The sequence below is a fragment of the Lytechinus variegatus genome, chromosome 9 (assembly GCF_018143015.1).
Source record: "Lytechinus variegatus isolate NC3 chromosome 9, Lvar_3.0, whole genome shotgun sequence".
In the NCBI taxonomy this organism is placed as follows: Eukaryota; Metazoa; Echinodermata; class Echinoidea; order Temnopleuroida; family Toxopneustidae; genus Lytechinus; species Lytechinus variegatus.
This window is the reverse complement of record NC_054748.1, coordinates 10,912,199-10,928,173: the sequence shown is the minus strand read 5'-3', so window position 1 is coordinate 10,928,173 and position 15,975 is coordinate 10,912,199. Positions and strand designations below refer to the sequence as shown.

Here is a 15,975-nt window from a genome sequence, read left to right as displayed (position 1 = left end):
ATGCCCCCGTGGTAATTCACATGTCATAGGCATATAATCTGAAAGTATATTTACATAGAGTGAACATGACGATGATTAGTTAAGTAACACTTGAATCATTCCAAGGATGCTGAGTTCGAACCCCTTCTTTCTTTACTTTTTAGTAATACTTCACGTTTTACAGAGTCACGCATCGATTTGGGAGAAGTCAAGAGGAACCATCCCAACAAAAACGCCCTTCAAAAATTTAATTCTGAACAAATGTGGACCGACGGATGATCCCTGTGGTACCCCCATATATAATTGGACACATGATATGTATATGGTGCCTTGTTTAGGATTTGAAAGGTAAATGGAGGAAAGGTCCAGTGCATTACCATGTCTGCAATAAATCATTCACTTAAAAAAAGGATTTATCCCTGTTTCGAACGAGTCGTGCTCAAAAAGACTACAGTACATTCATTACTCTTATTATTATATTTATTATTTTATCACTATTGTCATCATCATCATTATTTATTCATTATCACTATTACGATTATTCTTATATCAAGGCGATCTGTCAAGGTTGAGTGTGCACTATGAAAACCGTTTTAAGATCTAAATGAACACTTTTAATTTTTAATACAATGAAAGTTCCTTTATGAATCATCCTTTAACCCCCTTCCCCTCACTCCCTCCTTATATCATGTAATGATAAAGAAAGTGATTATGAAGATGACTGAATGATGAATCCCTTATGCCGATCATCTCATTGATGTTGCTGGTTTCTCCTGAATAAGATAACTTTCACCGAGATAGCCCGGGTCAGGTGAGTGTGTCGACCAATCAGCTTGAAACATTTCAATAGCCCAGACATATTTCTTCGTAGGTTTGACCGGGGATATGACCTGTTTACACAAAGAAAAACAGATTTTGAGATTGTCATCTATTTACACCTACATGCACATGATGGCACATGCACAGCTGATGAAATTTCTGAACCAAATCGCTCGTATCATAGTATAGAAATTTCACGGCTGGTTTATGTATTTGGCCCTCTATCGGCGACGCCATTGCTGCGGTGGGCAAGTGCGGTGACCGCGATTGGCTCTGTGTACAAATTCAATGAAAGATTACAGATAAGCTCTGATATTGTGTCATTAACTTCATCATAAAACAATAAAATAAAGCATGGACACCTGGGTAGACGATGTAAGACAATGGCCATATCTGACCGATGAAGGTATGATGAATTTTTGCTCTTTGGCTACTTTTTCCCCTTAGATTTGTCAGTAAAAGTGAGTTGATGATGACCAAGAATCGTTGTTGGTTTTCATCAGGGAGCTCACTTCTTGTTGCTAGTAAATTGTTAGAGTAGCGGGAGAGTGAACGAGACATAGAGAGGGAGAGGATGAGAGAGGGGAGAGGGGGGAGAGAGTATGTGTGAGAGGAGGGGGATAGTGAGAGGGGAGAGGGGAATAGTGAGAAAGGGGGGGGGGGGTAGTGAGAGAGAGAGAGGGGGGGGCTAGCGGGAGAGTGTGTGAGAGAGGGATAGTGTAATACAGAGAAGGGGATAGTGAGAGGGAGAGAGAGAGAGCGAGGGGTAGTGTGAGATAGAGAGGGAGAGAGAGAGAGAGGGACTGATATTTCCATCTAAGTCCTTTCTGTTGATGTTTTTTATCCACTGGCGACGCATTCCTTCATCACGGCCTGGAAACCTATGCAGGGAGTACGGCTTCACACACAAACAGGCTTCATGAGTCCAAGGCGAGTGAATTTCACATTCACTTTGCTTCCAATCCTGAAGCTTTCTCCAATTGTTGTGGCAATTGAACACAGCACAGCTTCGACCTGGACTTCTCTGATTAATGCTCATTGTGAATCTTACAAGAAATCTGCTCAATATTGGTCCCAAATAAAAAAAAAATCGAACGAATGTACCAAATACCCTATTGACTTGTGTACTATAAAAGTTGATTCGCCCACCGCAGCATGGCGACCAGTCTGCTGCCCTCTCACGTTGTGAAATTGGTCTATAGAAATTACAAGGAAAAACTATAATTAAACCGACCTCTGAATTTCGGTTACCCTTTTTTTAAACACCCTGTATTTCCAAACTGTTTGTTTGTTATTGATTGTTATTGCCAGGCCTGGTTATTGCTACGAATCCCGCAGTTCAAAATCATTGTTGCTTATGGAAGGTCCAATCTGAAAGATTATTTCAAGAATTTATTATATATTTGTCAGTCCTGGTCGGACCAAATGAAAAAAAGAATAAATCGGAGGAATACATATCGGAGCAATACACTGATTTAACAATCTCTCTCTTTTTTTTTTAAATACATTGCGATTAGGGATCGATCCAAAGTTGGATAAAAGTTTTCAATGTAACAAATTCACAATTCAATCTAATTCGATTGAAACTTTGATCCTGTCCACATTTCATGAGATTGACTTTCACTCTATACGGAATAAGGCAGATCTGAGGATGAAAATCAACACACCGTGTCTCTCGTGAACCGCTTCGCAGATTTCATTGTAGCGCCCTCTGTCGACAAGCCGCTGGTAAGCGTCGTTCCACCAATTCACCAGATCACGGCTGGTGTGTCTCGTCATCATGGATGAACCACCGGCCTCGCAGTTATTCTCGAAACCAGGATACGGGGATATGCGTTTCAGGGAGGTGGTGAATTGAGCAAGGGCTGTTCCGAACGCAACGTCAATCTAAAAGGAAAATAATACACAGGAACGCTATTGACAGCAATGACAAATTTTTGAATGTGTAAAGGTCGAACATCTTGCGATTGGTCCACGTCTGCGACCCGATTTTGGAATAAGACGAAGTGGAAATGGTTAATATCAACTTTAACGTTCTAAATAGTAATACGAATTCATATGTTCAAATTTGTGACTATGATATATCATCCTTATAAGAAAAAAAACTAACTTAATATCTATTCGTCATGACGTCATAGCAATCGAAAATTGGCTACGATATGATATTGAAAGGCTTGCAATCAGCCAAACTGGATATATAAAGAACAATTATTATTATGCAAAATTGCTACATTAGTAATCTTACAGATGACTGTTCCGAGTGGCTTTGTCTTCCTCTCTCCTAGTTACTGTTATGCCCCCCCCCCCTCTTCTCTTTCTCCCTAACTCTGTCTTTTTCTCTTCCTCCACTCTGAACTTGAATGTAAAAATGATAGCTACAGAAGAATTTGGAACATGTGCAATAATAATGAAATAGCTAAAATGCGCAATGTATGAGACACATTTATTGAAATGGTCATAACTTCACTTGTAACTTGAATTAGTTTCCACTTAGTTAACTGCTTATTTAATTCAATATATAGTAGGTCTAATTTTCACCTCATTCGTCAACGTTTTTTATTAGGGACTTTTCACAACTGCCACGGGGATGGATTCTGCAACCTGGAATATGTATTGAAAATGCTTGTCAAATTGACAATGGACAGCTGGGAGGATTTGGGCCGGGACAGCAGATCTTCTTTAGATTCGGACCGGACGAAAAATTTCAGATATGTCGTTTGTTCAGAGTCCAGTGCCGACCGCACAGAAACGTTGTTAGCCTAACAGAGCGCCAACTGTAAGCCCAGTCACATCTTTTGGATTGTTAAGTCAAAACATTTATTTCAATGTTAAGCAATGCACTGTTGTAACATTAGGCATTGGTGCCACATTACCGGTTGTAACAGGGCCTCTGTTAGTGCACTGTTGGCGCGAACAACGTTTCTGTGCGGTCAGTACTGCATGGACGACACTCCTACTCTGATTCCCGGATTTTCGACAAAGACTCTTTTGTCATAATAAAAGTAGAAATTAGACGAGATTGGGTATGCCTATCTGGAAATGACTATTACACCGAATGGTTAGTAAACGAACCGGTTCTAGGCGAGAAAAAAAATGATCAAATCAATATCAGCTCTTGGCACTTTGGCACTCATCGAAACTCTCTTATTCCTTGTGTTTTTCTTGCGGGTCGAAAAATCATAGATATCAAAGATATAGACGGCGAAACAATGCATATTGTTATTTGGGATGAGGTCAAACAGAAAATAGACTTGTGTAGAGTAATCGGCAATATGCATACCGGCGCTCCATCAATGCGTTTGTACTATATATGTGCCACACGAGTAAACATTTTCACTTAGAGGCAATAAACAATGGTATAACAAAAAGTTCAAAACATATTTATTACATAAAAAAAACTTTCAAACTTTAATCCATCATCTGAAACGGTAAAATAATCCCAATTCTTCCGCCATTCAATAAGTTCTAAATGCTGAATGATATTTTCACCTATTTTGGACAAAGGAAGTTCAGTGATTGCCCTTCCTAGATTCAGTGTTAAATGGCGAATCATAGTTATGCGTAAACTTTAGTCGATCAGCTGTATCACATAAGATTCTGGATATTGGTTGGGGCGGAAGAATATCATTTTCCTCCCTGTTGTACTTGGGCTCATTATACCATGTTATACTATCAAGTGTATATAATACTGACCTGGTCGTTGAGGATGGCGTCTATCATGTGATCTGCTGATTGGTAATGAAATATCTGGTTTGTGCCAAGCATTGAGCCCTGTGAATAGTCAGACGACAGACAATTTCAATTTGAATGAATAATATATAAATTATTCAATAAAAGCTCGAGGAGTACGTCTGATTTGCATAATGTATACAAAAATTTTCATGAATGATGAAATTAAAATAGTTTTGATAAAGTTTGATGAACACTCTGTGTGCCACACACCGTGACAATATGTGCCATCGTAAAATAGCAGTCTAGATTTTTTTTCAGTGAATTTCAATATTTGAAGAGCTCACTTGCAAAAGGGGTTAGGTCCATTTTTCATCATATTTGATTTTTATGTCTCAATGTATAGATTTTTAGTATATGATACCAAAGAAAAGCTGAAATTCCTATTAAAAAGTTAACTAAAATGGCAAAGAAAAATAACTTTTTCAAAAGGGGTTAGGTCCATTTCAGTTTAGTTGCAAAAGGGGTTAGGTCCACACGGAGTTTTTTTTTGGAAAAGAATATCTTCAAAAATATGAAGACAGGTAGATTTCTTTTATACCCAATTTTATGTTCTCATGATAGGGTATCATGAAAATTCATTTTCGCATAAGAATATTGCAATATGGGAAAATAAAAAAAAAACACGATAATTTTTGGAAAGGGGCCTAACCCCTTTTGCAACTAAACTCTTCTGAAGAACTCATTTGTCAAAAGGGGTTAGGTCCATTCTTCAAAAAATTTATTTTTTTCTGTCTCTAAACCTCTAAATTTTTAGTCACCCTGATGATACCAAGGAAAATTTGAAATTCAAATGAAAATGAGAATGAAAGTGGCAAAGAAAATCACTTTTTTTAATCAAAAGAGATTGGATTTATTTCAGTTTGTTTACAAAAGGGGGTTAGGTCCACAATGATGATTCTTTCAAAAATATATAGAAAAAAAATCAAGACAGGTAGATTTCTTTTGTACCCAATTTAATATTCACATGATAGGGTAGTACATCATGTCAATTTATTTTCTCATAAGAATATTGCAATAAGTGAGAATAAAAAACGTGTTTTTTCTTTGAATGGTCCAAAGTGGACCTAACCCCTTTTGCGACTAAACTGTTCATTTGTGAACAGTCATAGAGCTAGGAATAGACACTTCTCATTAAAAAAATGTATTACTATTCCTTATAGCAACAAAAGAAAGGAAAGAACGTTCTTAGTCACTCACTAAGAGCATCGATAAACTTAAGCTTTGTTAGCCGAGGCTTTTCTTAAAAACTTCTTCGCACCCCACAAAAGACCGGTACTGCCATATTTATCACTATTAATGTTTGAGCTTTAATTAACTGGTAATGTTGAATTATGTTCAGCCCGGGATTGTCTGGGCTGAAAATATTTATATCTAAGTAAAAATAAAGTAAAATTCACAGAGCATGCTGAAATTCATCAATATCGGATAAAAAATAACGATGTTATTGAATTTTAAAGTATATAAATGAGGTGTAAAAACAGTTATTTTGGTTAAATGCACATCGTCATGAATATTCATTAATTTGACTGATTATGCCAAATCCGCGCTTTCTTTTTTCTTATGTTATTACATAAATTCATTAATGTTTCATTTTTTCATACAGGAGTTGAAAAAAATTGAATAAACCTAATTTCAAATAATTAAATACAAAACGACAAGTGGGGATATGACATCATTAGCCCATCTAATGAATATTCATAAAGACATGCCTAGAATTGTTTTATCTGAATAATGCAATTCTTTAGAATTCAATAACTTCGTTATTTGTAATTTGATTTTAATCAAATTTTCAGCATTTTGCATTGTGAATTTTACTTATTTATATTTATTAAGATAGAAATATATCCAGCCTCGACCATCTCCTTAAAGACCCAGACCGGAACCCAAAATGAAATTGACAAATTATATACCAATGGAAAGCCTATAAGCTACTAAATACAGCAAGGTATGCTTTATTCATTTTCACCCCTTCCAAGCTGAGTATTTTGCTTAAAAATATTCCAGTTATCGAATCCGGCTTAGAAAATAGGCTTTATTGTGCTTTTCAAATGCCTCGAGACAGTGACGTCACGTTGTGTAAGAAGCGTCGTGATTCCATAGGTTTGTACACAGAAAAATTGGGTTATTTTCTTCACTTCCATCACAGAGTGATATGCCCCAAAATTCCTACATGCTTAAATTATGAAATCTACAGTTTTGAACTAGTTTTTGCCATATTTTATTTCCTGCTTATTTGGCGTAGATTTCAATTCTATCTGCATTCAGATTATGTATCACAACTTTTCCTGACATAGCAATTTAGGCCCAGCATGCCCAATAAGAGCCAAACAAAGAAATCACAAAAAAAGGTAGTGAATAGTTGTAGGTTTCCATCCATTTGAACAGTGAATAATTGTGCGTGCCATTTTTATCTGAAAACGAAGAAAAAAATTGGATTCACAAACCTATGGAATCGCAAACCCTCCAGACACAACATGACGTCACCATTTCCACTGCAGGCGACGTGGGGGTGCTCAATCGAAGCGTACTTTGGAGGAGCAGTTTCTTTTAGATTTTATTTAATATTTCTTTTAAAAAAATGGAAGAAGATACATAAAATATTTTTGGTATATTTGTATTTCATGAATAATTACCTTTCTTTTGATATATGATTGTTTTTACACCGGTCCTTAAGTTTATTGCTAACATATTGAATGCACCGATATTTATTTCGTTTGTCATCTTTGTTATGTAACCTTGAAAATATTAGTCTTTTTTAATCTGTCTAAAATTCGAATTAAGACGAAATTGTATTAAATAGGTTTCTTTTTACAAAAGAAAACGGACAGATTCTGTTTACTATACCGCGATGTTTGTGTAACGAGCGAGGCAAAACTCGTCTGCGCTCCAACCGTCTAGAAATCCAACTTTCCGATTGGTCAAATCATTATACGTCACAGAGCTGTCATTCTTGGCGAAGAGGGCGACAGTATTCCCTTTCTTGTAAGGCATTGTGAAGTAATACGTCAGAAGACGATCGAAGGATTGCACCCATCCTGAGATGAAATTCAACGGTAGAAAGAATGTTTTTTGACCAGCGAGTAATAAAATCATCGCCTAGCAAAGAATACGTGTTCCCTTAAAGGGGAAGTTCACCCTGACAAAAAGTTTATTGTAAAAATAGCAGAAAAAATAATAAAAATTATTGCCGAAGGTTTGAGAAAAATCCATCAAATAATTAAAAAGTTATTAGAATTTCAATTATTTGATTTGTGACGTCATATGCGAGCAGCATTCCTACATAGCGAATGGTAAAAAAAATCAATGAAATGTCATTTTCCCAGAAAATTCAAAATGGCTTTCACTGTACCTTTTGTATATCAATAGACAAATCATTTCACACCCGATCATGAATAGAAAACAAAATTAAGTCATCAGGAACCATGCAAAATTTGAAATTCATGCATTTTATATTACATAACACATGGGGCAACTGCTCGTTTATGACGTCACAAATCCAAAATTTTGAACTCTAATAACGTTCTTACTCTTTAACGGATTTTCCTCAAACCTTCACCAATATTGTTCACTATTTTTTTTCTGCTATTTTTACAACAAAGTTTTCTTCAGGGTGAACTTCCCCTTTAATTTCTGCTGGTTCCGAGTTCACCCCACAACAATGTACATATGCTCATAAGTTAGTGAACCCCGTCACATCATGAATTCCTTCATGCCATATGTTGAATGGAGACAACAACAACAGTACAATGATTGGCGATCCCAGATAAACAAACTTTATGGAATGTAATATTTTAGCGCCTGACGTCACATCAAAATAACTGAAACATGGCAGAACTTGAACACTTTCAACATATTCATTTTCCGGTTGGGTTCTCTAACTTTTGAACATCACTGTATATCAATATCTATATATGAATACATACATATACAAAACTGAAATTGTCATGCTCGCAGTCAGTCAAACGGAAGGAATTGGAAAGTATATTATTATTAATTTCTCAGAAAGAACGGAGATAGTAATCACCTGTGCATGCGTCGTACCATCCACCCATTAACCCTTGACCTCCACGCGGGCGCTCACCGGCTTGGCTATCCCAACAATTCTCGTAGATGTCATAAACCAATTTACAATTTTTATTGGCTATCGAACATACTGAAATATTTAAGAAGAAGAAATAAAATATAGTTAATTGTATACTTAAACAGCATCCAGCCGTGTCGACATTGTATTGATTTTACTTTTACTATCATAATTATATAGTTTTTGTTGTTGTTGATGTAGTCATTAATATCATCACTGCTCCTTTACCATGTTCTCTAGCCCTACTCGTAGTTGTAATTATTATTACATTTCCTTCGTACTTGGTTGGCCAGATATAATATGTTGTATGAGTACAAATGATTTTTTTTCGTAGTCAGTTTCTCTTGGAATTGAAAAAAATGCATTTGTGAGATTTATTATCTAAGTCAATTTTCAAAGGTTTCAACTTTCAACCAAATATCTCACCTGCATCAATTATGTCTGGTCCAAATCCCTTGATGGTGTACGTTCGTTCATCCTATTACCATAGAAACAAAACACAGTGACTTGATTATCGGCACAATAAAAAAATATAAGACGTTGACATGGTGGGAGAGTGCAAAGCGTAGATATGTAACATTCTGCAATATAAATATTTGTTTTTCTTTCAACAATAGATCATCATGCTCACCAATTTCATAAAAACTCCAACCATAATCATTTTATCATTGTAGTAATCATCATCATCATCATCATCACCACCATCATCATCATCATCACCATCATCATCATCACTATCATCATCATCAGCACCATCATCACCATCATCATCAACATAACCATCATCATCATCAACATCACCATCATCATCATCATCATCATCATCATCATCATCACCATCATCATCATCATCATCATCACCATCAACATCACCATCATCACCATCATCATCACCATCATCATCATCATCATCATCATCATCATCATCACCATCATCATCATCATCATCATCACCATCAACATCACCATCATCATCATCATCATCATCATCACCATCATCATCATCATCATCATCACCATCAACATCACCATCATCATCATCATCATCATCAACATCACCATCATCATCATCATCATCAACATCACCATCATCATCATCATCATCATCATCATCATCATCACCATCATCATCACCATCATCATCATCATCATCAACATCATCATCATCATCATCATCATCATCACCATCAACATCACCATCATCATCACCATCATCAACATCATCATCATCATCATCACCATCATCATCATCATCACCATCATCATCACCATCATCACAATCATCATCACCATCACCACCATCATCATCATCATCACCATCATCATTATCACCATCATCAACATCATCACCATCATCACAATCATAATCACCATTATCACCATCATCATCACCATCATCAACATCATCAACACAATCATCATTATTATCACCATTATCACCATCATCATCACCATCATCACCATCACTACCATAACCACCATCACCATTATCATCATCATTCCCTCGGCATCACCTCGAGAGATAAGATTTAGGCAATACCTCATATCTCTGTCAAGGGCACACTACCATCACCGCTATCATCAGATTTATAATTATTTAATACACTTACAAATATTCGAGAACATTATCGTAGTGACCGATGGCAAACAGCCAGACTCTATCTTCATTGATACCTGATGTGAAGAAAAGGAGAGACACATAGTTTTTACGCAATTTAAATTGATGAAAGGAGAAAATGTGTCTTTGAAGGAGAATAAAACCACTGGAACCACATATACCCATTCATTTCGTTTATTTCAATTTTCAACATTAACACTTTGTTTCGTTTTGATATACAGACATAATCAACAAAACATACAGCAAGTTTATACTTACAACAAAAGTATATTCACAGAAAAGCGGAAAATAAAGGAAACGGATTAATGAAAGTTTGAGGACGATTGAACGAATAATAAGAAAGTCATGAAAATTTGAATATTTAATTCACTAAATTTGAGTCCTGGGTCCCGTAATATAAACGTTGAAGATTAATTATACGCTAACCTTGATTTTCATGATTAATTGAACATTGTAGCCAATGGAATAAAGACATTCTTCTACGATGAAACATGCTAGGCCTTGTGTAACTGGCCAAATGCGCCGCCACTACACACGGCCAATATAATGTTAACCAGCATTTTGAACTTGTTTGTGATGTGTTAGCTGTTCAACTTGCCCTTCGTCCTTTTTCACATTTTGTCACGTGGAATAGCCCTAGGACGTTCATGCTTCGCTTTGTTCTTTTTTTTTTACAGAAAATTACTTTTAGGTACTTTTTACGGCATTCATTTGTAATAAGTATCTCTTTTATTTACACAAACTAAATTCTGCAGTTGGTTGAACATTACGAAAGAGATTCTTTGGAGTTGTAGTTTTAGGTGCGGAGCAATTGGAGCACAAAACTTTGTCCTAGAAAGTAGTCAACTCATTCCATACGTGCGATCTGCGATGACTGTTTTTTTTTTCTTTTTTTTTCCTTTATCATTTATTTCTTCATTTTCTTTTCTCATAGTTTCCATTTTTTTGGGGTGGGTTTTAGATATCCCTATCTTCGCTAACGCGAGTCCGATTTGTTTATTTCGTACACACAGGTGTAAGCAGAAAACAAACGCACTGCAAAAACTCTGGTGTTGATTTAACACCAGCCCAGAATCTATACTGTATATATGTATAAATTTATATATATATATATATATATATACAGTATATATATATATATATAAATAATTTATTGGTTGGATGTTTAACTTGAGCTGGTCGTACAGACTGTTTCACCCGAAGGATCATCAGCGACATCAGAGTCGCTGATGATCCTTCGGGTGAAACAGTCTGTACGACCAGCTTAAGTTAAACATCCAACCAATAAATTATTTATACTCAGCTCCTACACAGTCGAGCACTATTAGATATTGCAGTATATCATTACTCAATTGCTTACCTATATATATATATATATATATATATACATATATATATATATATATATATATGTCCACACCATGGCAGAGAAGTGCTAAACAACACCAGTTTCGTTTTGGTCTAACACCAGATAGGTGTTTATACAACACCAATTAGCATTAAAACAGCATCGGTTTGATTCCAAACTGGTGTTTCAACACATATTAGCATGTCTGGTGTGGACATATATAGATTCCGGGATGGTGTTAAATCAACATTTTTTTTCCAATATTTTTGGAGTGCGGGCTTATCCCATGCTGAAAAATTATATCCCGACAAAATAGATGAAAGCACTGATCGAGCACAGTGCTGAAAAATTTATCAAATGTGATAACAGATAACGGATTTATTGTATTTCAAAGTCAGGCAATACTGTATCTGCGTATCATGAATATTCAGAAGGTGGGCTGAGGATATTTATATTATTACAAGAAAATTTTAAATATTTTATAGTCTCATATGTGTGTATCGTATGTCTCCCATGTAATTTTTTTTTTCAAACTTGGAGAAGAAATGGGTACCTAGTGGGATACCAATGTCTAGCGCAAGAGTCTTATAACTATTGTTGAAATGTTTCCTAGGGATTGGTAAAAGACATACATTGCGTCTTGGCATGCCAAGATCTAGGACTCGTTTTACAAAGAGTTGGGATGGATCTGATCAATCGCAACTATGGAAAGCCAGCAAAGTCAACTTATCGAATGCATGTTTGTTTCCAAAAAATATAGATATGATGTATATTCATAAATTCATTGATTTCTTTATAATTTGGTGCGTTCTATTTCTGTTTAAAAATTTTATTTTGCAATTTAGAGCGGCAATATGTAAGACTGGACAATCGTATATGTAGTAAAATGAAATTATAATACATGGAGAACAGAGAAAAATGAAAGAATATACTGCAGTATCGAGAAAAGAAAATTAAAGGGGAATGAAACCTTTGGAACAAATAGGCTTGTGTAGAAACAGAAAAAATCAAAGAATAAGAATAAAGAAAGTTTGAGAAAAATCGGACAAATACTGAGAAAGTTATGAGCATTTGAATATTGCAATCACTATGCTATGGAGATCCTCACATTGGCAATGCGTAGATGTGTGATGTCACTGATGAACAACTTTCCCTTTGGTGGACTTTAAAATACCCTCAAAATGTCTCTTTTTGCTTTTTCTTATGATGATACAAACTCTTTATCCATGATGTATTCTTAAATAATATGTATTACATGCCCTCATGTAGACAGAACACATGATTTATGGATAGATGAGATAAAAGAGGCAATTCAAGTGAAATATATACTAAAATAATGGGGAAAGTTGTTCACAAGTGACATCACACATCTTCGTCGAATTGCCAATTTGCTATCTCCATAGCATTAGTGATCGCAATATTCAAATGCTCATAGCTTTCTCATTATTTGTCCACTTTTTCTCAAACTTTCATTGACCTGTTTCTTTGATTTTTCTGTTTTCACACAAGCTATCTTGTTCCAATGGTTTCATTCTCCTTTAACCATTTATATCGGAAGGAGTTAACGCTACCAGGATAATTATCATGACTAATGATGGAAGGGTCAAACAGGAGAGAAAAATAAAACTATTCAAATTGTTATGTCTCTTTAAAAAAATAATTATGACCTTTTCAATAATGAAAGCACGTTTTATATAGCAAGAAATATTATCAAACTCGAATGCCAGTTTCCACCTCACTTCACGAAATAAAGTTTTCTTGGCAAACTTTGGTAACTCCCATCATTCGGGTTAGACATTCGAATTACAATTAAAACACCCTAAAATATTGAGGGTGAAGTGTGCGAATCTTAGAGACAGCATATGCTGGAAAGAAATGAACTGAAATATATACAAACACACAATCACCCCCCCATACACACCCTATACACTTAGGCCTACTCCAAGTCATAGGCGGCGGAAGCGGGGGGGGGGGACGGGTCCCCCACCCCTAAATTTTTTTGTTGATAACCTTTTTTTTTGCTTGTCAAATTTTTTTACCTGTGTCCATCACAAAAATTTCAGGTGGACTCCCCTAATTTTTTTGGCTTCCGCCGCCAATGCTCCAAGTAAACCATCTGCACAGGGGGTATTTTACTGGTGGACATGGTGGAGGCGCAATTACGTTCGTGGAAGATTTTGCATGAATAGGAGAACTTAGATCCGATGAAATGGGGAAAAGGGGACATGTTTTAGGAATAAAACGGATGTTTAACGGAGAGGGTAATGATCTTGATCTTCCCTCCCATATTTTGACATTTTTAGTAACGCAAAAAGTTTATATAAACGAAATTGATTTACTCATGATAATAAATATAAAGCTTATAATCCCAACTGCTTCAGTTTTTTTTTCAAAGAAATATTCCGAGGACATTCAACCCATTTAATAAAATCGCACTGATCAATCTTGTAAGTCAAAAAGTTCCTGGAACCAGCAGGATTTGAACCTTCCATCTACTGATTACTGGTCAGCGACTCAACCACCAGGACATCACTGGTCCATGACACAGTCACAATGAGATAAGAACAAAGCCCTCGGTTCCTCTGTTTTTAATGGGTTTTTTTTCATCTGACTTGCATTCTTATATTACTCCGAGTAAAACATCGGCAAAAGATATATTTTCATGTCAAGACGTAATTACGTTCGTGGAACAACTTGCATGATAAGAGCGTTTAGAACAAATGAAACGGGGAGAAATGGGCCTACCTGTATTTGACGGCTGAGTGTAGATGTTTATCTGCTGTTGGGCATTGCTCGTGTTGGTGCTCCCCCCTCCTTCTCCGCTTTGAGAGTTTAGGCTGACGATCCCGAGAACCAAAGCGACAATGCTTACAACAACCAAACAACAGACCAGGATCACAGTTAAAGAATTCTTATCCTGGGCCATGATTGCCAACCAAGCCTTGAATAGAAGATAGATACTATATCACAAGATTGGGGCGTATCACTCCAGGACTCCACGTTGTTTTGAAAACAAGTAATCTGGTAAACGCAGGTAGGTTATGTAGGTTGGAGAGTGGCGGATCAAGCGCTATATACCCAAATACAGGGCCATTCGAAGAGGCCTGGGAAGTTCCACGACTCTTGCTTCAGCGACAATTGCTCCGAGGGGGAAAAATGGCAAGAACTGACGTTATTTGGGAAAACGGACAAGAAAATTGAATTAAAAAAGGATGAAGAAAAAGATGAGGGGCTACTACATTATCACAATAATCTCACATTGTGATACTCTCTATAGATTTAAGAAACAAATAGTGGTATGAGAAGCCAGAAAGAAATGTTTGTCCCTTTAAATGAAGCAGGTGCGCAATGACTTCTCTTTCACGATAAACCCAAAGCGGGCAGGTTCAAAGAGGGGGTCCAGGACCCCGTTCCTCCCTAGTCCTACGCTGTGTCACGGTCTGGAAGCTATTGAACAAAACGATATCTTTTCACGTTCATCATCTCTTTTATTGTTAGAAATCATATTCATATCTCTTTCTACCGTCAGGCATTCAGCAATTCAAACTCCTATCATTGTCATGATTGTATTGTCACCATCTTTCCAGGTCAGTAACTTCATATTTGTAGATGAAATACAAATGCTCTGCATTCAAGTCTACCATGTCTGTCTCCCGGTGCTAAAGAACAAGAAATATTGATATTATGCGTATTGATCACAGGCACTACCTGCTATTATACGTATACATGCATATTCTACAGCGCATTATGAACGCTCTTGACGCGTTTGTGGTTTATCAAATAAATAGATAGAGGTTTTAATTGCTATACCCCTCCCCCTGATATCTAGAATCAAGAGGTAAGCAGTTCTAGAGTTTGATGGCTACACAAGCAGCTGAGAGATCACTTATAACTTTTGTTTTGAAGGATGGGATTTGGGCATGAAATAATGAGCTGAAATGCACTAAGTGCGACCAAGATTATTATTTTATTTAGTAACGTAGTCAAAGCTTTAAAAAGTGGTTTGTGATTGCATGGATAGGGTCACCATCAGGAAGGCATGGAGGAGGCGAGGTTGCTGTTCACAGTATAGTATTATCAAAACAAAGGGAGTCTGGATAGAGAGTCCTAATTTTCAAATTTGTTATTGAAATGACACATTTGCATTACCAGGATATGAAAGAGCGCTCCCTCGTTTTCTAGATACCCGAGCTTATCTGACCACGTGACATGAGGGCCGACATCCGTGACATCATGGGAGCGTCTCGTCACATGACTTGTCGGGTGATTTATCCGACAGTTACCATAATCAAAGTCACGGGAAGTTGTCAGATCTGACAACATGTCAGACTACAGATGTTGATGAAACGCTCTCTAGAATAAATGAATGGAATTAATAAATCTCGAAGACAAACAGGT

The 15,975-nt window shown here is 36.4% G+C and overlaps 1 protein-coding gene across 1 annotated transcript; it reads right to left on the bottom strand.

Moving 5' to 3' along the window:
* Positions 1-453: 453 nt before the first annotated feature.
* LOC121422057 lies at positions 454-15,190 on the bottom strand. The gene is made up of 8 exons (XM_041616860.1): positions 14,323-15,190; positions 10,221-10,285; positions 9,038-9,089; positions 8,555-8,683; positions 7,375-7,565; positions 4,492-4,569; positions 2,466-2,685; positions 454-869 (listed from the first exon to the last, which is right to left on the bottom strand). The coding sequence occupies exons 1-8, from the start codon at positions 14,501-14,503 to the stop codon at positions 823-825; spliced, it is 963 nt and encodes a 320-aa protein (XP_041472794.1). The 5' UTR covers positions 14,504-15,190; the 3' UTR covers positions 454-822.
* Between the last annotated feature and the right edge of the window lie 785 nt (positions 15,191-15,975).

Coding starts and splice junctions, on each gene's coding strand:
- LOC121422057 (XM_041616860.1), bottom strand. CDS start 14,503: ATGGCCCAGGATAAGAATTCTTTAACTGTGATCCTGGTCTGTTGTTTG. Junction 4,570..7,374: donor CTCGTTACACAAACATCGCG/GTATAGTAAACA, acceptor GACTATTCACAG/GGCTCAATGCTTGGCACAAA. Junction 870..2,465: donor AGCGGTTCACGAGAGACACG/GTGTGTTGATTT, acceptor TTGTGTAAACAG/GTCATATCCCCGGTCAAACC.